At 47.3% G+C, this 27371-nt stretch overlaps 1 protein-coding gene across 1 annotated transcript in view; it reads right to left on the bottom strand.

Annotated features, from left to right (window-relative positions):
- esr1 (estrogen receptor 1) overlaps positions 1-27371 on the bottom strand; it is a 465450-nt gene that overhangs the window by 306596 nt on the left and 131483 nt on the right. Inside the window, exon 4 of the mRNA XM_072505188.1 lies at positions 3836-3952. Within this exon, the coding sequence (XP_072361289.1) occupies positions 3836-3952 (117 nt within the window). The remainder of the gene's footprint in view (positions 1-3835; positions 3953-27371) is intronic.

Genomic DNA, 27371 nt, shown 5'->3' with positions numbered 1-27371 from the left:
GGGATTCTTGGGCGTCACAGTGAATAGCTGTGACCCCGCCGGGTCGGAGAATCGCCGGGGGCTGGCGTGAATCCCGCCCCCGCCGGTTGCCGACGTCTCCGGCACCGGAGATTCGGCGGGGGCGGGAATCGCGCCGCGCCGGTTGGCGGGCCCCCCCACTCGATTCTCCGGCCCGGATGGGCCGAAGTCCTGCCGATAAATTGCCTGTCCTGCCGGCGTGGATTAAACCACCTTTTGAACGGCGGGACAAGGCGGCGTGGGCGGGCACCGGGGTCCTGGGGGGGGCGCGGGGCGATCTGGCCCCGGGGGGTGCCCCCACGGTGGCCTGGCCTGCGATCGTGGGGGCACTCTTTCCCTTCCGCCTCCGCCACAGTCTCCACCATGGCGGAGGCGGAAGAGACTCCCTTCACTGCGCATGCGCGAGAAACTGTCAGCGGCCGCTGACGTTCCCGCGCATGCGCCGCCCGGAGATGTCATTTCCGCGCCAGCTGGCGGGGCAACAAAGGCCGTTTCCGCCAGCTGGCGGGGCGGAAATTCCTCCGGCGTCGGCCTAGCCCCTCAATGTTGGGGCTCGGCCCCCAAAGATGCGGAGCATTCCGCACCTTTGGGGCGGCGCGATGCCCGTCTGATTGGCGCCGTTTTGGGCGCCAGTCGGCGGACATCGCGCCGTTTGGGGAGAATTTCGCCCCCTTGTTTGCTTTGATGCAGTATCCCCTTAAGGAACTGCATTTTTAATTTTTCCCAGTTTGTTGATTTAGTTTACTTGGTTAACGAAAAGAAGCACAATGGGTCGAATAGCCTCCGTCTGCACCATAAACGTTCTGTGATTCTATGATAATTTTCTGGTTTCCTTCTCTCGTGAAGTGGCCTAAGCCACTTTCCAATCTAAAGAGATGGTTTCTGAATTGGAACTGTATATTTAGGACATCTGCGTTGTTTTTACATCTATTTGCTTTAAACCACTGGGCCTGGGGCTTGTCACTCTTTAGGACCATTATTTTCATCATTACTCGTTTTTGCTTACATTAATCTTTTTGAATCCCCATCCCTGATTCCATATTGGGATGTCCGGCATGTTGACCTCTTCCTGAACTGTAAATGCTGGTGCAAAGTCATTATTAACCTATTTCCTTGACAATTCTAACATGATCAGTTTTCAGGGCCTTCACATTTCTCCTCTTTTTCCTAATTGTAAAAAAAACAAGTGCACTAATGGTATCCTTTAAAAATCCTTTACACGCTCACTTTATCGTGCTCTCACTGACCAGGATTTTCTCCACTTGAAAAATTTTCAGCCATTCGCAAATCTCGAACCCGCTAGTGTTTGATGATCAGTCTGTGGCACAACCTTACAGGAGATGGCCAATTAACAGGCTGCCTCGGCGTTTACCGTAGAACTGGGGTGGAGGGGGAGGAGGGGAGCGTAGGGAGGAATGGTGGGACCGCACAGGACTGGCTGGTTGGCAGCTCCAGTGGGAGAGGTGGGCATTGCTGAGGGAGATGGACAACACGAGGGCATCTCAAAACTTTGAAAGGGCTCCACAACATTTGATATAAAAGGAAGTCCCGGAGCTGGTAAAGTCATCAACATGGAGGGGGAGTTCTCCACAAGAATGCTTTTGGCTGTTACTGTGCCCATTTCGGCCTTGCAGCTCTATGTCAGTGTCATAGACACGGCCTCTGAAGTCCCCTTAACCTTCCGCCTCCACTGTGTTACTGAACTCTTGACACAACATGGGGCTCACTTGCCTTCAGTAAAATTTCATTGCTGTGCACAATTAATGGTCAATTGACCTTTTAAATATCTTATAAACACAGAAGCATAGAAAATAGGAGCAGGAGGAGGCCATTCGGCCCTACCAGCCTGCTCCACCATTCAATGTGATTATGGCTGATCCTCTATCTCAACACCACTCTCTCCCCGTACCCCTTGACACATTGTCTGGAAATCTATCTATTTCTTTATTAAATGCATTCAGTGACTTGGCCTTCACAGCCATCAGTGATAGAGAGTTCCACAGGTTCACCAACCTGAGTGAAGAAGTTTCTCCTCATCTCAGTCTTAAATGGCCCACTCCGTATCCTGAGACAGTGACCCATTGTTCTAAATACTCCACCCCCACCCCGAGGAAACAACATCCCAGCATCCAGCCCTGCCAGAGCTTTATGAGTTAGAATGAGATCCGCTCTCATTCTTCTAAACTCCAGTGAATACAGGCCGAGTCAACCCAATCTCTCCTCATACGACAATCTTGCTATCCGAGGAATCAACCTAGTGAACCTTCGGAGCGCTCCATCTAAGGCCAGTATATCCTTTCTTAGGTAAGGGGACGTGATGGGTGGCACAGTGGTTAGCACTTGCACCAGAGAGCTGGGTTCACTTCCGGCCTTGGGTGACTGTGTGGAGTTTGCACTTTCTGCCCGCGTCTGCGTGGGTTTCCTCCCACAGTCCAAAGATGTGCAGGTTAGGTGGATTGGTCATGCTGAATTGCCCCTTAGTGTCTAGGCATGTGCAGGTTAGGTAAGGTTGCAGGGATCGTGTGAGGGAGTAGCCTGGGTAGAGTCCTCTTTCAGAGAGTTAGTGCAGACTCGATGGGCCAAATGGCCTCATACTGCACTGCAGGGATTCTGTGTTTCAAAGGTGCACAAAATCCTGATTGGCTACCTGCCTTGGATGAGCGGGAATCTGCTGGTGAAACAAGCCCACATCTGGGAACATCTCCTGGAGTTGGGAATGTGCCAGGGACGAAGACCTGACGCATCCCATTCCAATTTTCCACACCACTCCCCAGCCGCCAAATTCTCCTCCACATGACTAGAAGATTGGAAAGCATCCTCCCATTATCATTTCTGGTGTCTGGTGCGTGGTCTCCCCCCCCCCCCCCCCACCACCATGGGTTTCCTGGCGGCATGGGGTGGCTTCAATGGGAATTCTCATTGACAGCAATGGTAGCAGGGAATCCCGCCACCAGCAAACATCACGCTGCCTCACGCTGATGGGAAACATGCTGCTGGAAGGCCAGAGCATCCCACCCTACATGACAGTTCATGGGGAGAGTATGAAATAATCCAAGTGTTACAAGACCTGGGATATTATCTCTGAATGTATTAGATCAGCTACAAAAAAAACAGATCTTCTGGTCATATTGGACCACCTGCATGCATCGGATTGCCTTGAGGATACTAGATGAATTGGGGTATGAGATCAATTAAGATTGAGATTAATTAAAATTGGTGTGACATAGGTTGGGTCCACTCTCCAATACATCTCCACCTTCAGGAGATTTTCCTAGAGTATCAGATCATTTACGTGCATTAGGTCAATCCATATATCAGACTCCCAAAGTATAATAGATGACTTTGGTGGTATTACGCACATTCAATGTCTTTGTATTAGATCAGTATTGGATCACATGAGGATGACAGATTATTTTAAGTATATTAGACCACCAAAGCATATTCGATCGCTGGTCGCATCGAGACCATCTAGGTGTATTAGGTCGTCTGGAGCTGTTCGACCACTTGGGGGTTGGAGTTGTGATTGGATTACCTATATATTATTGGCCCACTTGACAATAGTGAATCATATTGGATCAATTAAGCTACAGTGATCTGCTGATATTCAATGAGCTGTGTGTATTATATCAGCTTGGGGTATTAGATCACCTGAGGTTACTGATGCCCCTCAAAGTGCATCACCTAGAAAATAAGCAGGAGCAATATCATTTGTCCTTGTCACGGCTTCTGTTGAAAACATTGATTCAAAACAAATAGATTTTTGCTTTCACAACGTGAACACAGATGGCATGAGAACTAAAAGCCAAATACTACATACCACCTTTCATCATGCCCACTTCATAGCATTTACGCAGTCTGCAGGCTTGACAGCTCTTCCTCCTGTTTTTGTCGATAGTGCACTGGTTTGTGGCGGGGCACATGTAGTCATTGTGTCCTGAAACGAAGGGAGAGATTCCAAATAAGTTTCAACCACATATCAGCGTCTCTCCTACCTCAACACCAACAACTTCCATTCATTATAGCACCTTTAATGTAGTAAAACATCTGAGGGTAATTCATAGGAGCTCTTCAAGCAAGATTTTACACTGATTCACACAAGGAGATGCCAGGACAGTTGATCAAAAGCTGAGTCGAAGTTGAAGGTTTTAAGAAGCATTTTAAAAAGGAGGTTTAGGGAGGGAATTTCAAAGCTTTAAGGTTTAGATATTTGATGGAGCGATTAAAATCATTGAAACGCAAGAGGCCACAATTGGAGGAAGACAAAGATTTTGCATGGATGTAGGGCTGGGGGAGGGTACGCAGGTAGGGAGAGGCAAGACCGTGGCGGGATTTGAAAACAAAGCGTTGGAACTTTAAAATCAAGGCATTGCTTTAAGAGGGTTAAGGTTCCCCATCAACTGTGTGAACTTGCTAAAACCAGAAAATTAGTCTGGCCCGTCCAATCTGAGAAAGTTTCAAATGCTAGAGTCTCCAGCCATGTCTTTTGGGGTTCTGAGGTCCCCGGTGATCAACACATGCATCTCCAGAGCCCTCAGCAGAGCCTCAGTAGGCCATTGGGGAATTCATAGAATACCTATAGTGCAGAGGAGGTCATTCGGCCCATCGAGTCTACACCCCCCTCTGAAAGAGCACCCTATCTAGGTATACTCCTTCGACTTTCCTACCCTATCCCCATAACCAGCAACCTAACATTCCTGGACACTAAGGGGCAATTTAGTATGGCCAATCCACCTAACCTGCACATATTTGGACTGTGGGAGGAAACCAGAGCACCCGGAGGAAACCCTTGCAGACAAGGGGAGAAGTGCAAACTCCACACAGTCACCCAAGGTCTGAATTGAACCCGGGTCCCTGGCACTGTGAGGCAGCAGTGCATAACTCATAGGAGCCATAGGGAAGTGAGAAACTCTAAGTATGTGGTGAAATTGTTTGCTTGGCATCCCAGTATACTTTCTCGGGCTAATGGCAACGTAGGGAAGAGTGAGGTGGAACATGATAGGGTGAGTGAAAGAGGTTAAGGGACTTTAAAAGGTGGGATATGTTGCACCTGACATTGGCTGGGAGGGTACAGGTGGTAAAGATGAATGTGCTGCCAAGGTTCCTTTTTGATTTTCAGTCCCTCACGATTTTTCTCCACTCTGGTCTCGGAATTATTGTGGGCAGGGAAGGTTCCAAGGGTGAAGAGGGCTCTGCTACAAAGACAGAGGCGGGGGTTTGGGGGGGGGGGGGGGGGTTGATGCTCCAGGGTGGATTGGCTCAGGTTGGAAGTGGAGTCCTGTGGAGCCTCAAGTTTGAATGGCCCATTCAAGCGTTACTGAATCCCCAGATACCTAAACTGTTCCCTTGCCACCTTAAATGGTAGCGCCCCAGATCCCGCCCCCCCCCCCCCCCCCCCCGCCCCGCCGCATTCACCGGGAACACCTCACTCTTCCCTACGTTCAATTTATAGTTGGAAAAAGCCCCAAATCTCTCCAACAAACCCATCATTCTAACCATACTTTCAAACGAGTCTGACACAAACAACAACAGGTCGTCCACACACACTGATACCCGGGTGCTCCCTACCCCCTCACAATCACTTGCCACTCAGCCGACGCCCATAGGGCATCGGCAAGGGTTCAATCGCCAATGCAAATAACAACGGCGACAGCGAGCACCCCTGCCTCGTCCCCCTCTGCAATCCAAAATACCCCAAACTCCTCTCATTCATGGGGGACGCATACAACAATCGAACCCACGCCATAAATTTAGGTCCAAATCCATACCTTCCCAGAACTTCAAACAGGTACCTCCACTCTACCCAGTCAAGGGCCTTCTCCGCGTTCATGGACACAATCACCTCTGGCTCCCGTCCCCCTGACGAATTCATAATTAGATTCAGCAACCTCCCAGAGATCTGCCTCTCCTTCACAAAATCCGTTAGGTCCTCAGAAACCCCTCCGGGACACACCCTTCCAACCTACACGCCAACACCTTCGCCAGGACTTTCACATCTGTGTTTAGCAATGAAATGGACCTGTAGGACCCACAGTCCATTTGTTCCGTCCCCTTTTTTGGTATCAACAAAATCGACGCCTACGCTGACGTAGCCGGCAACGCCCCCTTTTCCACCAGATGGGGGGCCAACGCTGTCGCAAACTGCTTGTAAAACTCCACCGGAAAGCTGTTCGGTCCCAGGGCTTTCCCTGACTGCATCCTACTCCACCACCCCCCTTAACCCTAACAACTCCTCCAAAGCCTGCCTCTCTCCTCCTCCCTCTCTGGGATCTCCAACCCATCCAAAAACCGGCCCATATCCTCCTCCTTCCCACCAGCTCAGCCCTATACAACCCCTCGTAGAAAGACTTAAACACCTCATTTATCCTCTCCAGATTTGACACGACTGTTATATTCCTTGCCTTTTCCTCCAAGGTAGCCAGATATGGAGTGTTGACAAAGAATATAAAAATAAGAAGTTTGAATCAAAACAAATTTATTTTACACTACCATCTTTGATTAAGTTCACACACTTTACTGAGAAACAGATACTAAACTAATAATACTGAATCTGTAGAACAGTAATCAATACTCTATCTAATAAACTACACTATGACGTGACCTCGTGCTATATCTCTACAATCAATTCACACCCTGTAAGCTTTTCCTCATGTTCTCTGCAGCTTCTCCCAGAATTCCTAGAGATGCTGTCTTATATACATTGAATTAGTAACGCCATCTAGTGTTTGATTTACACATAGTTTCAGATGTTAACCCTTTACTACACTGGCACTATACATATCATTACAAAGACCTCCCCCTTCTCCGCCCTCAGCTGCAAAATTTCCCTGGATGCTGCCTGATGCTGTAACTGGTGGGACAACATACGACTCGCCTTCTCCCCATACTCATACTGCACCACCCTTACCCTCTGCAGCTGCCCCACCGCCCTACCCATTGTCAACCAGTCAAACTGCCCCAGCAACTTCTTCCTCTCTGCCAACAGCTCCTTCGTGGTGGCTGCCGAGTATCTCCTGTCTACCTCAACTATCTCGTCCAATAACCGGCGATGCTCTTCCCTCCTCATCCTATCCCTAGGGGCCTTGAACAAAATAATTTCCCCTCGGACCACTGCCTTCAAGGCCTCCCAAAACGCAGCTGCTGATACTTCACCATTCTGGTTGAGCTCCACATAGTTCTTAATTGCCACTTTCACCTTCCCACAAAACTCCTTATTAGCCAAAAGTCCCAAGTCCAACCTCCACCCCGGCCTCTGCACCTGTCCCGAACAACGCCTCACATTTAACCAGTGCGACACATGGTCTGAGATCACAATCCCTGCATTTTCCACCCCTACCGACCCCATCAGCACCTCCCGGCTCACCACGAAAAAATAAATCCTGGAATACACCCTATACACATGCAAGAAGAAGGAATACTCCCTCCCGGGTTCCTGAACCTCCACGGATCCATCATCCTTTCCATGAAGCCTCCAGCTCTTTCGCCATTCTCGACCTTCCCATCGCCCCCCATGATCAACTGGTGAGAGTCCAGGTCCGGAATCGCTCTCAGTAACCTCTTTACAAAATCAACATCATCCCAATTAGGTGCATACACGTTTACAAACACCACTGCCGTCCCCTCTAACACCCCATTCACTATCACATACCTCCCCCTCCCCCCGCCCCTCCACACCCACAGGGTCCCGTATCTCCCTGGCCCCTGTAAACCCCATTTTCTTGCTCAACAAAATGACTTTGAATCAAACCCGACTGAAATACTTGTCCCACTCATCCTTCCTCGGCATCATCTGATCTTTCACTCAGAGATGCGTCTCCTGCAAGAAAATCACTTCCGCTCTGAAACTCTTCAGTATTCGAACACCCGGGACCTCTTGACCGGGCCATTCAGCCCACGGAAAGTCCATGTCACTATTCTCACCGGAGGCTTACCCCCCTCCAATGTCCGCCATCACAAGCCTTAGGCTCCACCTCACCCATTCCCACTCTAAATCGAGCCCATCCAAGATGGCCCCCCACCCCACCCATGACCACACTCATCCTCCACACCTGCCACATCACATTCTCAACTTTCCCCCCTTCCCCTACCCCACTTCCTCCTCCTTCCCCCCTTCCCCTCCATCCCCCCATACTGAGCAACCATTGCAGACTCCTCCCCACCATAGCACTCCCGTTCACTAGCATTGCTCACCAGAGTGCCGACTCCTGCCCAAAGGCCCTCTCCAACACTCACCCATCCCTCCCCTCACACAACCCACCTTAACTTGCACAACAGGCACCCGATTACCATAAAAAGTATCAAAGACATCAATACATCCCATAAAGCCCCTAAAATACAGCCATTACAAAAAAAAAGCAAAAACACAAAAGACCTCCCAAAAGAATAGAAGGGGGGGAAGCAATCCCCCCCCCCCTTACAAATTTACAACTTCTTAACTCCACCCCCCCCCCCCCCCCCCCACACACACATCAGCAAACAAGAACAAGACATAACTTAATTCCCCTATCCAAAGTCCCCATTCAGCTCTCTTTGTCCAGAAACCTGTGCATCCGCAAAATCATCCCCCGTGGAGGCTCCCCCACTCTCGGCTTCTGCCTCAAGGACCTATGGGCCTTGTCCACTTCTGGGGCCTTATCAAACACCTTCTTTTCCACCAACCTGGCCAACATCCTTGTGATGTAGTTTGTGGCGCTCGTTCTCTCCACTCCCTCTGGCAAACCCACAGTCTGCAGGTTTTGTCGCCTGGACCAATTCTCCTGGTCCTCCATCTATGACCGCAGCAACTTGCACAGATCGCCCAGGATCTCCACCTCCACCTCCAAGGACACAATATGGTCACTCTGGTCGGACACCACCTTCTCCACTTCCTGGATCATCACCCTGTGTTTTTTGAGGCACTTTTCCACCCGCTCCAGGTACCCGCGAAGAGATGCCACTGTCCCCTCAATCGCCTTCTACCAGTCGCTCTGCATCTCCTTCCTTTGCTGCCAAAACTCCTCTTTAATGAAACCCTTCAATTGCTCCATCTGTAGTTTTCCCGTCGGTGACGACCTTTCTCTCTCCGCCATTTTCATAATTGGAACTGTGCCAACTCTTTTGCCAGATCTTTCGCTGTCTTCAGCCGGATCTGATAGCCCGCAAACATGCCCATCCACGGGAGAACTTCTCCCCCTACACTCTGCGCTCCACCTTTCCACCGAATCTACCCAAAGGTGAAAAGAGCCAAAACGAACACTTTCAAGCAGGAGCCGCCATGTGTGCAACCACTCACTCCATGGCCACCACCGACCACCACCACCTTCTCAAGGGTAACATAGGATGGGCAATCAATGCTGGCCTAGCCGGTGATGCCCACATCCCATGAATGAATTTTTAAAAGGGGTTTAATTAGGCTCCAGCCCAATTGAGGTGTTGGGTGCCTCGATGAAAACGTACTCGGAATGCACAGTATGGATGGGTGCACATTATGGATGGGTGACCATTGGTGATTCGTCCCACTAATGCTTGTTCAAGTCAGAAAAAAAATAGCAGAATATGGAAGTGGCAATCAGGCCCCTTATGTGATGTGGTGCTTGCAGCATTACACTCATATCATCCCCTGAAATCTTAAAGTACTGTGCAGAGATCTAGGAGCAAAATTACAAACTGTAGATAGAGACATTGGAGGAGGTGTGAAAAAGATTTACAAGGATGTAGCCAGAACTGAGAGGCTATAGTCAGGGAAGACTGAACAGACTCGACTCTTCTTTCCAGAAAAGGAGAAGCTGAGCTGATGGATATCTTTAGAATTATGAACGGGTTGGATAGTGTTGACATTTTCCACCAGCGGGGAGTCCAAAACTAGGGGCCATAAATATGATAGTCATTAGTTACTAATAAATACAATGAGGGATTTGGGAGAAATTTCATTACACAGACTGCTGGGATGTGGTGCACGTTACCACATAAGAGCAGTTGAGATGAAGATGTGTTGAAGGGAAGTTAGATAAGTACAGTGTGTGAGAGAGTTAGGACTAGGAAGTTTTGCTGATTGGATGCTAGGTTGACTGGAGGTTGACGGGTGTGGCACATTAACCAGCTGAACAGAATGGCCAGCTTCATCGGAGGAAATTCTGCGGCATTATTCTGTAACCTTGCGCCTCAGTCATTGCTCACCATTATGAGCGGCTAAAGGCAGTCTTTGCTGTTAGGGAGAGGAGCTTCTCTTGAGATACTGTTTTCTCAACCTCTGACCGCGATTCTATTTACAGTCCTGCTTTTATAACTGCCAGTTAGAAGTCCAAAATGCATTAAGCGCATTTATTTTTGAAAAGTTATTGAAAGCGCCAGCTCTTTCTGTCCCACTTCACCTTCGCACCAATTTCTCTTCCAATATTATTGCCCTCGGCATAGATTTGGAATGAAAGAGCAAGGCAAATTGCAGAAGACATGAGCTGCAGCTTTTGAATAAAACACATGACATTTAAGGTCAAGGGAGATTAATAGTAAAGATAGTGGGGGGTCTTATTTTGCTGGTTGAAGCATGCAATCTATATTGGCAATAAAAATCAAATGCAGTGACAGGTTCCTGACAGATACAAGACATCCCCGTTGTTTCCGCAGCAGACAGCTATAAAGTATAGCGATAAAAATGTTCAAAGGATCTGCTAAGAATTGAGTGCAATATCTGCTTTTAATAAAACATCAATGAATCAATGAATACAGCCACCCAGGGGATAGATGCTCTTTCTGCTCCCACCCCCAAATATTCCCCATAAAAGGAAATCTGTTTTTGGAGACCGGATTAAAACTGTTGCCTGATGAGCTATGAGACAGGTTTGTATATTTATGTAAATGATTTAATGTTGCTCAAATGGTTATACAAGGTCACTTGGGTAAATCCCAATTCAAGTCTGCAAAGCGTCTTTGTCAGTTGCACGACGTAGAACGAAATGCGTCTGTGGCATTAAGTGAGGTGTGGTGCTCAGGAACGCAGAGCAAAGTATTAAAATGTCTTCATAATCTCAGGTTGACATCAGTCGCATGCTGTTAATAATATCAGTATCAGGGTGGCACAGTGGTTTGCACTGCTGCTTCACAGTGTCAGAGATGCGGGTTCAATTAGGGCCTTAGGTAACTCTGTGTGGAGTTTGCACTTTCTCCCCGTGTCTGCGTGGGTTTCCTCCGGGTGCTCCGGTTTCCTCCCACAGTCCAAAGATGTGCAGGTTAGGTGGATTGGCCAACTGATAAAGTCCTACCTCCTCCACTCCGTTGGGCTGTACGTTATTACCACCAAATTCCGGCTGGGGAAAGAGGGGGTTTCTGAAATGTGGCCAGGAAAATTGCTTGACCAGTACATCCAACTTGAAAGGAGGCATTGCTGGACCGGGTGCTGGTGAATAAGGTGGGCCAAGAGAGCCAAGTGCCCATGCGAGAACATGAAGGTAAAAGTGTCCATCGTATCGTAAGGTTTAGATTAGTAATAGAGACGAGCAAGGAACAATCTAAAGAACTTCTAAATTACCAGGATATTAACTTCAACAGGATGAAGTGGAATCTAGTCAGGGTGAAATGGAACCAAAGTTTGACAGGAAAACCTTCAACAGAACAATGAGTGACCTTTAAGGAAAACATGTTTTAGATACAGGATAGGTATATTCCAGCAAGAAAGAAAAGTAGGTGAACTAAAACCAGGGCTGCCTGGATGACCAGGGGGATGGAGAATATAAGGGCCAGAAATTTACATTGCCTGGGCGAGCGCACACATGACCCGGAGGTGCATGAAATCGTGTGAGAAGGCATCGGGCGTGCGTCTGGACATCGTCAAGCACTCACACAAGGCTGGATTCTCCGATTCTGCGGCTACGTCCGCAGGGTCTGTCTGGTCTTATGACCAAAATGACGACACTGCCCCCGCACCGATCCTTCGCCCGGTGGGGGGGCTAGCAGCCACGCCGCGTAAAGCCCCCGGCTTTACCTGCGGATACGGCTGCAGAATGGCTGGGTCCGTGGCCGCGAATGCGTATGGCGGCAGCCGCGCCGTGCAACATGACGCCGGCTGCGGCGGACCCGGCCTGCCAAAATCGACCCCCCTGTAACCACCCCCACCAGTCTCCCCAGCCTCCGCCGAAGCCTCCACTGCCACCAGCCCGACTGTGGCAGCGCTGGACACAGTCCGCAGCCGTCATGTGAGGTCCCCGAAGGTTGCGAGGACACGCGCCCCATGCCGTCGGGGACTCGGCCCATTAGGGAAGGAGCATCAGGGAATCCCTCAGGTGACATCCTGAGGCCGTCCCATCGGCGTGCAGAATACTCCGAGTATGCCGTTTTTGAGGGGGCGGGGCATTGGAAAATCGGCGCAGCCCCCGGTTCCAGTATAAAGGCGCATGTGATTTCGCCGTCGGCGATCGAAGAATCCAGCTCACAATATTTTGCTCGCCAAGCACAATTATATGTGGCCGTCTGCTTTCTGGTTCACGAGCAGGTCGATTGGCAGCTGGCCTTTATGTTTAACGTGGATCCAGGGCGGGATGAACTATGCGGGGCTGAATAAAATTAACACATGTTTCTGAGGCTGAGGTCTGTGTATGATTGTGCTTCCCAGATACTTAAAAAAAAAAATTTTTAAGCGCCCAATTCATTTTTTCCAATTAAGGGGCAATTTAGCGTGGCCAATCTACCAACCCTGGACATCTTTTAGGGTGTGGGGCCGAAACCCACGCAAACACGGGGAGAATGTGAAAATTCCATATAGACAGTGACCCAGAGCCGGGATCGAATCTGGGACCTCAGCTACATGAGGCAGCAGTGCTAACCACTGCGCCGTTGTGCTGCTTCATGCTTCTCAGATATGTGTGCCGTAGTTTTTGACAACAATATTTCCACAGGTCAGCAGCCCACTGAGACAGCTCCACAGAGGCTGCCCCCTGAGGGAGCTCATTAGAAATACCAGCCCGCACCCTCCCAGTTCTTGCCGCCTGTCCTCCCCAGCACGCTCAGCCTTTCACAGAGCATGTGTCACGCTGAATGGCCGTTAATTGGCCATCCGGCGTCAAATTACTTACTGGGGTCGACCACAGTCAAGAACGCTCTTCGCGTCCGCTTCTGCGCCCGCCGAGTCCGCGCGCCTGATGGGTAAAACATTCAAGCCAATTAAACAAACAAAAAGAGGGTACATGATACATGTCAGATGAATTCTTCAAATGAGAACCAGGCCAAATACAATAAATCAAGATAGGAAGTGAAAAGGGAGGAAAAAGAATATGAGACATGTTCGGATAAAATGAAAGCCAAAAATCTTCGGCCCGCTTATAATTAGTAAGTAGTTAGTAAGAGGTGGGATGGAGTCTGTTAGCCTCAAAGATGGTAATAATATGCTTTCGGACTAGAATACTTAATAAGTACTTTGACTGGCGTTTAGGAAGAGGATGCTGATAAAATATTATTGAAACCATAAGGCAGAGATAATGGATAAGGTGAAAATTTATAGCCCAAGATATCCTGGAAAAGCTGACCATGCTTAGAGTGGATAAGTCCCATGGTCGGTTTGCCTTGCATTCCTCATAGCTAAAGGAAGTGAGGATATAGGTAGTGGAAGGGCCTGCAATGATCTTCACTTTTCCTTAGATATGGGAGACATGCCATAGGATTGGAACATAGCAAATCTGACAGCTTTGTTCAAGAAAGGATTCCGAGTAGCTAAAGGCCAGTCAGTTTAACATCAGAAATGGGTTCGTTTTTAAACACAATAATCAGGGGAAAAAATAACAGGCACTTGGAGAGGTTTGAGTTAGTTAAGGAGAGCCAGCGCAGATTTGTAAAAGGGTTTGACTGTCCTGATTGAATTTCTGGATGAAAAGGCGGCACGGTGGCTCAGTGGTTAGCACTACTGCCTCACAGCAGCAAGGACCCGGGTTCAAAACATCCCCAGGTCTTCTCCCCATGTCTGCGTGGGTCTCACCCTCACAACCTAAAGATGTGCAGGATAGGTGGATTGGGCACACTAAATTGTCTCTTCATTGGAACAAAATGAATTGGGTACTCTAAATTATTTATTTTTTGATGACGTAACAATGAAGGTTGATGAAAGGAATGCAGGGGAAGTTGTTTATATGGATTTTAAGAAAGCATTTGACAAAGTAATACATGAAAGACTGATGACAAAAATGAGGCTCATGGAATAGGAATCTTGGATAAAACATCGGCACAAGGACAGAAAATTGAGTTGTGGTAGATTCTCTTTTTTTTGATTGTGCTTCCCAGATACTTAAAAAAAATAATTTTAAGCGCCCAATTCATTTTGGGCGCCCAATTCATTTTGGGCAGCGTTCCCCAAGGGTCAGTAGGACCACTGCTTTTTTGACAGATAAATTACGTGGATATTGAAATAGTAAAATTTCAAAATATGGAGCTGTGGCAAATAGTGGGCGTGATACTAATTGACTGCAGTAGAAAGTACAGAGACTGGAAGAATGGACGTACAAATGCAGATTGAATTTAATACAGAGAAATGTGAAGTGATGCATTTTGACAGAAGGGATCAAGAGAGACAATATAGACTTAATGGCACAGTTCTAAAGAGAGTGCAGGGACAAAGAGACCTCAGGTTCTTGTGCATAGATCTTTGAAGGTGCAGATCATATTGAGAGAGTAGTTGGCAAAGCATAAATGTATATAGAAAAATACAAATTAGGAGCCGAACTAGGCCACTCAGCCCCTCGAGTCTGCTCTGCCATTCAATAAGATCATGGCTGATCTGATGTCTGCCTACCACTGTTAACCATTCATCCCCTCATTAATCAAGAATCTATCCAGCTCTGCCTTAAAATATTCAAAGACTCTGCTTCCACTGTCTTTTGACCCTCCGAGAGAAAAAAATTGTCCTCATCTCAATCTTAAATGAGCGAACCCTTATTTTTAAACAGTGAGCCCCTAGTTCTACATTGTTCCACAAGAGAAAGCTTCCTCTCCACATCCACCCTGTCAATATCACCCACGATCTTAAAGGTTTTGAACAAGTCGCCTCTTACTCTTCGGAACTCCAGTGGAAATGAACCTAACATATCCAACCTTTCCTCATAAAACAACCCGCCCATTCCTGGTATCAGTCTAATAAACCTTCTTTGAACTGCTTCAAACATATTTACAAATTTCCTTAGATAAGGAGGCTAATACTGTACATGATACTCCAGATCCAGTATCACCAATGCTCAGTACAACTGAAGCATAACCTCCTAAAATTTGTAATCAATTCTTCTTACAATAACCAATAACATTCTATTAGCTGTCCTAATTACTTGCTGTACCAATTAGGTCAGTCAAACACTTTTGCTGTACTAGCCTTTTGTGATTCATGCACTAGGACATCCAGATCCCTCTGAATCTCAGACCTCTGCAATCTCTCACCATTTAGATAATAAACTTCTTTTTTATTCTTCCTGCCAATTGGACAATTTCACATTTGCCTACATTATATTCAATTTCCCAGATTTTTCCCCACTCACTTAACCTAAATATGCCCCTTTGTAGCCTCCTTACATCCTCCTCACAATTGACTTTCCTACCTATCATTGTGTCATCGCGAGGTATTGGGCGCCATACATTTACCGGAATGATTCCAGGAGTGAGGGAATTTAGCTACGGGGTTAGGTTAGAGAAGCTGGGATTGTTTTCCTTGGAGCAAAGAAGAGTGAGGGGAGATTTTATAGAGGTGTACATGATAATGACAGGTTTAGACAAAAGAAAAGCTGTTCACATAGCCAATCAGTCAATAGGAGAAACAGATTTAAGGACTGAGGCAAGAGATACAGGGGGACTGTGAGGAATAACACTTCACACAGCACGTGGTAATGATCTAGAACACGCTGCTGACAAAAGTGGTGAAAGCGGAGAGGACGGATGATTTCAGAAGGAAATTGGTTGGGCACTTGAGGGAATTAACTTAGAACCATAGAATTCCTACAGTGCAGAAAGAGGCCATTTGGCCCATCAAGTCTGCAATGACCCTGTGAAAGAGCGCACTACCTCGGCCCACCCTATCCCTGTAACCCCATCTAAGCTGCACATCTTCGGACACTAAGGGACAATTTAGTATAGCCAATCTACCTAACCTTTGGACTGTGGGGGGAAACAGGGGCACCCGGAGGAAATTCACGCAGACACGGGGAGAAAGTGCAAATTCCACACAGTCACTCAAGGCCAGAACTGAACCTGGGTCTCAGCACTGTGAGAAAGCAAAGCTTGCAGGACCATGGGGAGAGAGTTGGGGAACGGGCTGACTAGAATGTGTCAAAGAGCTGGTATGGACTCAATGGGCTGAATAGCTTCCTCTGTGCTGCACTGAATCAATGATCTTCTGACCACTATGCTAAACACAATAGATTAAGAAGAGAGCTCAAAACTGGGCAACCTTGAGATTCTGCAAGCCATCAGTAGGAGCAGAATTGTATTCTGCCATGATTGGCCCGGCATATCCATCACCAGGGAGTCTAGTGGTCAGCTTTCCTTCAATGAGGAGCATAGAGGAGCAGCACCAGGCATATCTGGTGCTCAGTGGACCACTTGCATGTTAAACAGCAGACACAGCATGCTTAAGACAAAACAAAGCAACCCCACAATCAACAGATCAGACCAAAGCTCTGCAGTTCTACCTCCAATTGTGAATGGTGGTGAATAATTGCACAACTCACAGGCGGAAGAGACTGCACAAACATCCCCAAGTTCAATGATAGCAGGGCCCAGCATGCAAGGGTAAAGTATTTACAATCACCATCGGCCTGAGTGGATGACCACCTCAGCCTCCTCTCCGAGGCCAGTCTTCAACCAATTCAATTCACTCCATATGACACAACAAAATGGCTGAGCACATTGCATACAACAAGGCTATGGGCTCTGATGACATTCCACCTTTAGTGCCGAAGACTTGTGCTCCAGAACTAGCTGCACCATCCCTGTACTGCTACAATATTGCATCAACCACACAAAGTAGACAATTGCCCAGGTAGGTCCTGTCCACAAAAGTTATTGTATTAAGTCATGCATCATTAAAATGAGGTGCAACCTTTAACTATACTGAATTCATGAAGAAATATCTCCCTCTTTGTTCAGCCTGTTAGCTCCTCCAAATTTCATCTTTGGGTTGGCTGCTTAAATACTGCAGTTGAGTTCATCGCCACATTCCGGCACCTGTTCGGGTGCACAGAGGGAGAATTCAGAATGCCCAATTCACCTAACAAGCTCGTCTTTCAGGATTCATGGGAGGAAACCAGAGCACCCGGAGTACACCCACGCAGACACAGGGAGAACGTGCAGACTCCACATAGACAGTAACTCAAGTGGGAATTGACCCTGGCGCTGTGAAGCAACAGTGCTAACCACCGTGCTACCGTGCCGCCCCCGATTGATATCCTTACATCACTATTCAGACACCCTTTGGTCCCATTATATCAGCAAGTCACTGCAATCAGTCATTACATTAACAGTCGTGGGGCGGGGGCAGAAAATCCCACCCATTACAACCGGACGCAACGTCATAATTGGAGCATAGAATTACAGCAGTGTACAGCACAGAAGGAAGGAGACCATTTGACCCCTCGAGTCTGTGCTGGCTCTTTTGAAGAGCAACCCAGTGCATTCCGAGTCCTAACCACGCAATGCATTAAAAAATAAATGTTTTTCCTCCCCTCACCTCTGGCTCTATCACCAGTCGCTCTAAACCTGTGCCCTCCTGCTATTGGGTCATCAACCACTGGAAGCAGTTTTATCTTTATTTACTCTATTTAAACCCTCCATCATTTTAACATCTCAATCAAATATCCTCTTCGCTTTCTCCTTTCGGGTCTATCCACACGACTGCTTTTCACCATCCCTGGAGCCACCCTAATGGCGGGGCCTCATTTACATTAAATGGTCCCCAATCCCGCTGGACCGCTGAACAGCCATTCCAATGGCAGAAGGCTGCAAGCCGAGACCTGTGGTATAATTTGCATCAAGAGTCACACACAATGACTGATACATTGGTATATTTACCAAATAGGCGCACTAATTCAGATATTACCAGATGGAATTAATGATACACTGGCACAATCAATTAGATATTGCCATCATTAATCAGAAGCAATCAGACATGTATAGCATAATCTTCTCAGAAATCAGACAGTATGGACAGGATTTAATCAGTACATTTGGGGTCTTGCTCACTGGTCAGTATCATGGGCTTTGACAAAGAGTCATCGGACTCGAAACATTAGCTCTTTTCTTTCCCTACAGATGCTGCCAGACCTGCTGAGATTTTCCAGCATTTTCTCTTTCGAGTATGAGACCTCCCTGTTTTGGTTGCATGTTACATATCCGTCGATGGCTTGCAATATCTGTTCACAGAACACCTTGTTGACGAGGAGGGCTCTGTCCAGCCCGTCTCCAACCTCGCATCCAGGTAATGTGGAGGGTGGTCAAAGATTACTATTGCAGAGTACTCCGCTCCTCCGATCCCTGGAAGCACCAATTTCCCCACTGTGAAGAAGTCAATCCTAGTGTAGCCCCTGTGGACCTGGGAGAAGAAGGAGAACTCCTTCTCCCGTGCATGTGTGAACCTCCATGGGTCCACTGCCCCCATCTGCTCTTACAGCATTTAGTTTGCTCACCATGCTTGACTGTGTCACCGATTTGGCGCTGGATCTGCCTGTCCGTGGGTCCTGTAAGCAGTTAAAGACCTTTTGACACTGGGTCCTCCGCGATCCGCTTCTCAGCCATGTTGAGCGATCCGACTTCTCACAGAATCCTGCTCAGTTACTTCTCACTAGCGCCCTCTGTTGGATGCTCTGTGATTCCCTTCTCAGTTGATGAGAGCCGACTTCTCCCAGAATCCTCCTCAGCAATGTCAAATATTGATATTGTTATATCATTATATTAGACATTGGTATAAATGCATCAGCCATGCAAAGCAATTAATCTCACGTTGATATCACTACATCAGTACGGAGAAGCAATTACTTAATTAATGGAGGAAGATAGGAGCAGGAGTAGGTCATTTAGTCCCTCAAGCTTTCTCTGCCATTCATTGATTGGACTTATATGCGCATACCCACCTTCGTCCCATGGGTGGCATGGTGGCACAGTGTTTAGCACTGCTGCCTCACAACGCCAGGGACCCGGGTTCAATTCCGGCCTCGGTTGACTGTCAGTGTGGAGTTTGCACATTCTCCCTGTATCTGCATGGGTTTCCTCTGGGTGCTCCGGTTTCCTCCCACATTCCAAAAATGTGCAAGTTAGGTAGACTGGCCATGATCAATTGCCCCTTAGTATCCAACGGTTAGGTGGGGTTATGGGGATAGGGCAGGGAAGTGGTCTTAGTTGGGGGAACTCTTTCAGAGGGTCGGTGCAAACACAATGGGCCAAATGGCATCCTTCTGCACTGTAGGGATTCTATGATCTATGATATCACTTAATACCTGTGGGTACCAAAAATTAACAACTGACCGAGCTGTGTGCGGAAGAGACAGTTCCAAATGTTTACCATTCTTTATTTGAATAAGTGTTTCCTAATTTCACTCTTGAAAGAACTGGCTCCAACTTTTAACCCGAGACTCTCATAACTGGTGAAAAAATTTTCCCCCATCGACTTTTATCTGTTTCCAATATTATTTAAAGCACAGAAGAAACCTATTCCACCCTTTGCGTCCATGCAGCCACCCATCCCCATATAGATACAAGTATTTTCTCTTCAGGAGCATACCCAGTTGCCTTTTGAAAGACATGATTGAATCTTCCTCCCACACAGTCTCAGGCAATGCATCCTTTATTTTATACCGTCCCTCCTCATTCTTCCTGCCAAAACATATCACTTCACAATCCTCAAAATTAAACTTATTCTGCTATTTGTCCTCCCATTCCACCAGCCTGTCAATTCCTCTCGCTATCTCTCACTATTATCCCCCTCTTGTAAACATCAATCAAATTACATCTTAGCCTTCTAAATTTCATAAAGTACATCCTAATTTATCTAACCTCTCCTCACAATTTAACCCTCAGAGTCTAGGTATCATACTGGTAAATCTACACTGCACTCCCTCCATGGCTAACGCCACCTTCCTGAGGTATGGGCCCAGGACTGATCACAGTATTCCAGCTGTGGCTAAAGCTAAAGCATAACTTCTACCCTTTTGCATTTTGTTCCTCTAGATGCAAAGGCCAGCATCACACCAAGCATTATGATCATTTTCTATTCAGAACATTTTAATGATCAGTTAACCCCCCACCCACCGCTCCCGTAAATCTCTTTGGACCACTGCTGTTTCTAGCTTTTCACCATTTAGAATGTACCCTGATCTGTTCATTTTAGATCTATAAGAGATTGTGGTCATTGTCCCTTTAGGGGCAACACAGCAGAGTAAGGGTCACCTAACCTGGGTTACCAATCGGGGCTCAAGAATGTGGAATCACCCCATGGTGAGAAAGGCTCCTAGGCAGAGAGACATTTTGGGAATTAGCGATAGCCATGCGGCTGCTGTACAATTCTTATTAATAAATACATCTGTGTTCATTAATGAAGTTTGTGAAAGTGCATCTTTACATTTGGCAATGCTGCCTCTGGCCTGACACCTGTGAGTATCCTGTTTTAATTGAAGTTTGAATAAAAGTATTCACCAGAATGTCTCTCATTGGTCAAATAGACCCATTTGACTCCTCCATGGAGGACTGGACACAGCAGGTCAAATGCTTTGGGTATTATTTCCAAGCAAACAAAATAGGGGAGGAGGCAAAATGCAAAGCTATTACTTAAAATCTCATTCGCAGTGTTACAGCTTGAAGCGCCCCCAACTCCAAATCATATAGTGAGCGCATGGGTTTAGTAAAGGTGCAATTGCAACCTCAACCAGTCATACTCCACAGATCAAATTCAATTTGAGGGTGAGAGCCCCAAGCAAATCGATCACGACTTACATTGCTAAACTGAAGCAATTATCGGAGTACTGTAATTTTGGAGCCAGTCTAAACGACCTGTTATGGGAAGAGCCAACGTTGTCTACCTCATACGCTGCAGGAAAGGATGTCCCGAAGCGTGGTACATTGGCGAGACCATGCAGACGCTGCGACAACGAATGAACGGACATCGCGCGGCAATCACCAGGCAGGAATGTTCCCTTCCAGTCAGAGAACACTTCAGCAGTCAAGGGCATTCAGCCTCTGATCTCCGGGTATGCATTCTCCAAGGCGGCCTTCAGGACACGCGACAACGCAGACTCGCCGAGCAGAAGCTTATAGCCAAGTTCCCCACACATGACTGCGGCCTCAACCGGGACTGGGATTCATGTCGCATTACATTCATCCCCCACCATCTGGCCTGCGAAATCCTACCAACAGTCCTGGCTTGATTGGTTAATTAATAGAAAGCAAAGAGTGGGGATTAATGGGTGTTTCTCTGGTTGGCAATCAGTAGCTAGTGGTGTCCCTCAGGGATCAGTGTTGGGCCCACAACTGTTCACTATTTACATAGATGATTTGGAGTTGGGGACCAAGGGCAATGTGTCCAAGTTTGCAGACGACAGTAAGATAAGTGGTAAAGCAAAAAGTGCAGAGGATACTGGAAGTCTGCAGAGGGATTTGGACAGGCTAAGTGAATGGGCTAGGGTCTGGCAGATGGAATACAATGTTGACAAATGTGAGGTCATCCATTTTGGTAAGAATAACGGCAAAAGGGATTATTATTTAAATGATAAAAAATTAAAACATGCTGCTGTGCAGAGAGATCTGGGTGTGCTAGTGCATGAGTAGCAGAAAGTTGGTTTTCAGGTGCAACAGGTGATTAAGAAGGCAAATGGAATTTTGTCCTTCATTGCTAGAGGGATGGAGTTTAAGACTAGGGAGGTTATGCTGCAATTGTATAAGGTGTTAGTGAGGCCACACCTGGAGTGTTGTGTTCAGTTTTGGTCTCCTTACTTGAGAAAGGACGTACTGGCACTGGAGGGTGTGCAGAGGAGATTCACTAGGTTAATCCCAGAGAAGAAGGGGTTGGATTACGAGGAGAGGTTGAGTAGACTGGGACTGTACTCGTTGGAATTTAGAAGGATGAGGGGGGATCTTATAGAAACATATAAGATTATGAAGGGAATAGATAGGATAGATGCGGGCAGGTTGTTTCCACTGGCGGGTGAAAGCAGAACTAGGGGGCATAGCCTCAAAATAAGGGGAAGTAGATTTAGGACTGAGTTTAGGAGGAACTTCTTCACCCAAAGGGTTGTGAATCTATGGAATTCCTTGCCCAGTGAAGCAGTAGAGGCTCCTTCATTAAATGTTTTTAAGATAAAGATAGATAGTTTTTTGAAGAATAAAGGGATTAAGGGTTATGGTGTTCGGGCCGGAAAGTGGAGCTGAGTCCACAAAAGATCAGCCATGATCTCATTGAATGGCGGAGCAGGCTCGAGGGGCCAGATGGCCTACTCCTGCTCCTAGTTCTTATGTTCTTATGTTCTTATGACACAATTCACACCTCTTTAACCTGAGGTTACCCCATCTCTGGATCTGTAAAGATTTAATCACCTTCTAATGCCTGCATTCCAAGCATTGTCTGGCATCTTTGAATCTGTCTATATATATGTTTCTGGAACATACCTCTTCATTCACCTGAGGAAGGAGCAGCTCTCCGAAAGCTAGTGACATCGAAACAGACCTGTTGGACTTTAACCTGGTGTTGTAAAACTTCTTACTGTTATGGGATAGGTTAGTCTATGGCATGAACAATGACTCTATTCAATGCAGATCACTTGTAGAGGTCGGCATGAATTTTAAACGAGAAAGTGCTGAATAAGGTGCACAAGAGCTGCAAAGTGCACAAAATTATGCCATTCACCAGTTAGGGCAGGAACCTGCAGGCACCCGTGGTACCAAAACCGCGGAAGCAGCCATGATGTGGGAAACCATTTCAGCCACCAACAAAACAAAAAGGTACAGAATAGACTATTAGTCAGTCATGCTTAAAGTGGAATATTACCAATGTGGAGGTAACAACAGTCCTGAATCATGTTGGTTTAAGGAGGCGGAGTGCTTTTACTGTCACAAAAGAGGACATTTGATAAAGCAGTGCAGACCTAAGTCAAGATCACCGAGCAATCGATCAACCAAGATGTTACAAGTATACAATGTGGAAGAGCCTGGCACCAGTGATTCTTGTATTAACCCTGTTTAATCTAAAAACAGGCATGATAGACCCTAATACTGTAATGTTCCGTGTAAATTGGAAGCCTCTTAAGATGGACGTAGATACAGGAGCATCAGCCACAGTGATGGACAAGAATACATTTCAGTACCTAAGAGAGGGAGTCCAGCCATTGAACTTGAAGAGCACTTCTGCCAAGTTTAAGACTTATACGAGAGAAGCAATAAAAATAGAAGGCACCAGACTTCCGGTGGCAGCCATGGAGTGACTGTTCGCACATTCGGCAGCTCCCGCTGAAAGTGGATCTTTTGGACCTTTTGCCCATTCGTAGGATGGAAGTTTGGATGAAAGAAGGTACAGGGGTGACTGGAGAAAGTGAGGATCTGGAGGAGGAATATGAGCTGCCCAGCTGAAACGGGATCAGATACTTACAGGTCCAGGACTTTGAGGAGGCGGGTCGTCCTTTCCCGGGTTGCAGGATAAGGTGCTGTCGAGCGTGGGGGTGGGGGATGGAAGATGTGTGAGATTTATAAGGAGCTGATGGACTGGGAGGGAGCCCCGATAGGAGATGTTAAGCGGATATGAGAGGAGGAGCTAGAGGGGGAGGTGGAGGCCGGGACATGGGAAGAGACCCTGCGGAGGGTGAATGCATCCTCGTCATGTGCAAGACTCAGCCTATTCAGTTCAAAGTAGTTCACAGGGCACATATGACGGTGGGTAGGATAAGTAGGTTCTTTGAGGGAGTAGAGGATAGGTAAGGACAGTGTGCGTGGAAGCCTGCGAACCATGTCCACATGCTTTGGGTGTGTCCAAACCTGAAGGGGTTCTGGCAGGGGTTTGCGGATGTAATGTCCGAGGTGTTGGGGGTAAAGGTGGTCCCGAGCTGAGGTAGTGATATTTGGGGTGTCAGAAGACCCGGGAGTCCAGGGGGTGAGAGAGGCCGATGTCTTGGCCTTTGCCTCCCTGATAGTCCAGAGACAGATTCTGTTTGGGTGGAGGGACTCGGAGCCACAGAAAGCGGGGATGTGGGTGAGTGACCTGGCGGAATTCCTGAGGTTGGTAAAGATTAAATCTGTCTTGAGAGGGTCAGTCAATGGGTTCGCCCAGAGGAGGAAGCCGTTCATCTACTTCTTTAAGGAGGATTGAGGTGTCAGCGGGGGGGATAAGGGGGTTAAAATGGGGAAGACATGATGGAAGGAGGCGAACGGCAAGGGGCATGTGGGTGGTGGTTATTTATTATGTTGTACATGTTTCCTTTTGTTCTTATTTATATTTGTCTTTTATATAAATGCCTTAATAAAATTAAAGAAATAGAAAGCACCACAATGGTACCTGTAAGCTATTGACAACAGTTTACCCAGCTCCCAGTGATAATAGTGACGTGTGACGGACCGAGCCTTCTAGACCACGACTGCCTTAACGAAACCAAGTTGAACCGAACCAAGATGTTTCAAGTGTGGGAAGCGGGATCACCCGAAAATCCGATAGCATCTTGGGTGATGAATTAGGCAAAATCAAAGAGCTACAAGGTAAGATTTATGTGGCTCCAGAGGAGACTCCCCAATACGGGTGTTCCCCAATCAGAAACCCTGGCTCAACCAAAGGGTTCACTCCCTGCTCAAGTCGGATCCAGACAGAGGCATTCAAGTCTGACGACCCTGACCTATATAGGAAATCCAGGTATGACGTACAGAAACCCATCAGGGACACCAAAAGACAATACTGGATCAAACTAGAGTCCCAGACCAACGACACAAACCCACGACATCGATGGCAGGGCTTACACGAGATCACAGCCTACAAAGCAAGGCCAGGCGGAATCTCTGGGGCTGGAGCATCCCTCCCCGATAAACTAAACAAGTTCTATGCCCGCTTTGAACAATCAGCAAATACATCAGTGCCAACTGCCCCAACAGCCCTGGGCACACCCATACCCACTATTACAGTCTCAGAGCTAAGAGCTGCCTTCTTGAAAGTGGATCCGGGGAAAGGAACGGGCCCCGACGAAGTCCCTGGGCGAGCACTCAGAGCCTGCGCTGACCAGCTGGCGAGTGTATTCACAGACAGTTTCAACACCTCACTCCTCTGCTCTGAGGTCCCCACCTCCTTCAAGAAGGCCACCATAATACCAATACCAAAGACGAACAAGGTAGCCTGCCTCAACAACTACCAACCGGTGACCCTGATGTCTGTTATCATGAAATGCTTCGAGCAGCTAGTCATGAGACGGATCAACACCAGCCTCCCAGACGGTCTCGATCCATTGCCGTTCGCCTGTCACTGCAACTGGTCCACACAGCAGATGCTATCTCCCTGGCTCTACAATCAACACTCGAACACCTCGACAACAAGGACACCTTCATGAGACTGCAGTTCATAGACTACAGCTCTGCCTTCATCGCCATTATCCCGACAAGACTTATGACTCTCGTCCTCTTGGTCAGGCTACAGGCACTGACCAGTGCTGTCACCATCTCCCAGGCGGGATTAGTCACCTTGCTGGAGGGCCTCCTGCCAACCTAAGGGTATATTGTAGCCCACCTGTCCACCACGGCATCCAGCAAATAGCTGAGGGCCCCCTCCATGAATCAAGCAGCAGGCTTCGGCACTACCAACCTCCTGGCTAGAATGACAGCAAGTGGCTGTGGAACCAATTAAATGCAGCGCCCCCTTCAATGAAGTGCTCAGATGAACCCTAAGCGGGTGAATCAGAAGCTTTGTGCCTCAGGCATGGTGTTTTTCATGGGTGGAAAAAAAAAATTCTAGGTGCCCAAAAATTGCAATCCGGATGGAGCCACCAGGACCGACAGGAATCACATCAATTTTTGCACTGAAAATGACACTTGGCTGGATTCTTCCGCCCTGCCCGCCGCAAGAATGCCACGGATAAAAGGCGGACAATGAAGAACTCCACTGACTCAGGCGGGATTCCCCGGTCGCCGGGCGAACACAGCCGGAGAATCCGCCTACTGTCATTTTCTCAGAAATTCCACCCGTCATCTGAGATTGAGACTGCACCTCGTGTTTCCAAATTTGCCAGGGAGAGTAGAAGCCAGCCAAAGTAATGAGAAAGAAAGCCATGGTTCACATAGTGCAGCACGATCATTTATGGTAAAAGAAGCCATATACGTGAGAAACTTTGGTCGTGAATCAATTTGGATCCCTGGAATTAATGTTTCTAAGACCAGATCCCTTTCATACCAAATGGACATGGAAGGGCAGATCATTTGTAAAGATGTGAGGAGTAGAGAAACGCTCCAACAGTTAGTATTGCCATTAAGAAATATTTTTGTACCTGTTATCATCAAAGTACTTGACCGCCTGTTATGGACATAACCGATGTCTCCGTGGAAGCAAATAGTGATCAATTGCCTGTGCCAGAAGAGGGACCTATTATTGCTATTCTTGTTAATGTCTATCCGGTGGAAGCATCTCAAACAGAGTAACGTCTCTCGACAAGAAACAGAAAACACCCTCAAAGACTTGATTTACAATTGTTCAACTCATGTACGTAATGGGCGGGATTGTCCGGTCCGCCAGTCATGTGCTTCTCAGTTGCGTGCCGCTCGCTAGCGGCAGGATTCTATCTACCACTGCTTGTCAATGGGATTTCCCATTGTATCCACCCCGTGTTGATGGGAAATGCGCTGGTGGGGGTGTACCGTCAGCAGGAAAAATGAATCGTAATGATAGGAGAATCCCGGATAATGTTTAGTTAGTATTTAGGACTGAGTGAATTGATTATTGAAGATTGAATAAAGGACTTAAAAGGGGGAGATGTGGTGATTGTCCCTTTAAGGGCGACCCAGTAGCGTAAGAATCACCTGACCTGGATGACCAATCAGGGCTCAGAGTGTGGAATCACCCCATGGTGAAAAAGGGTCCTAGGCAGAGACATATTTTGGGAGCTGGCTACAGCCATGAGGCTGCTGTACAATTATTATTAACAAATACATTTTTTATTCATTAATTAAGTCTGTTAAAGTGAATCTTTACAGAGATGGCTTAATTTGCCTTCATTGAAATCCATTTGCCTCAGTTCTGCCTACATGTTTAGTCTATTGATTTCTCTTTACTACTCCATTTACGCAGCTTATAATGCTATATATCCTTGTGCTAGCACCAAATTTGGAAAAATAGCTAAGTCATTCATGAATACAATGTTCCTTGCCAAACAAAACTAGTCGCCTCCTGTCAATTAGAGTATCTGCCCATTATCTCCTTT

This window comes from Scyliorhinus torazame, chromosome 1, assembly GCF_047496885.1.
Source record: "Scyliorhinus torazame isolate Kashiwa2021f chromosome 1, sScyTor2.1, whole genome shotgun sequence".
In the NCBI taxonomy this organism is placed as follows: Eukaryota; Metazoa; Chordata; class Chondrichthyes; order Carcharhiniformes; family Scyliorhinidae; genus Scyliorhinus; species Scyliorhinus torazame.
This window is presented reverse-complemented; position numbering and strand designations above follow the sequence as displayed.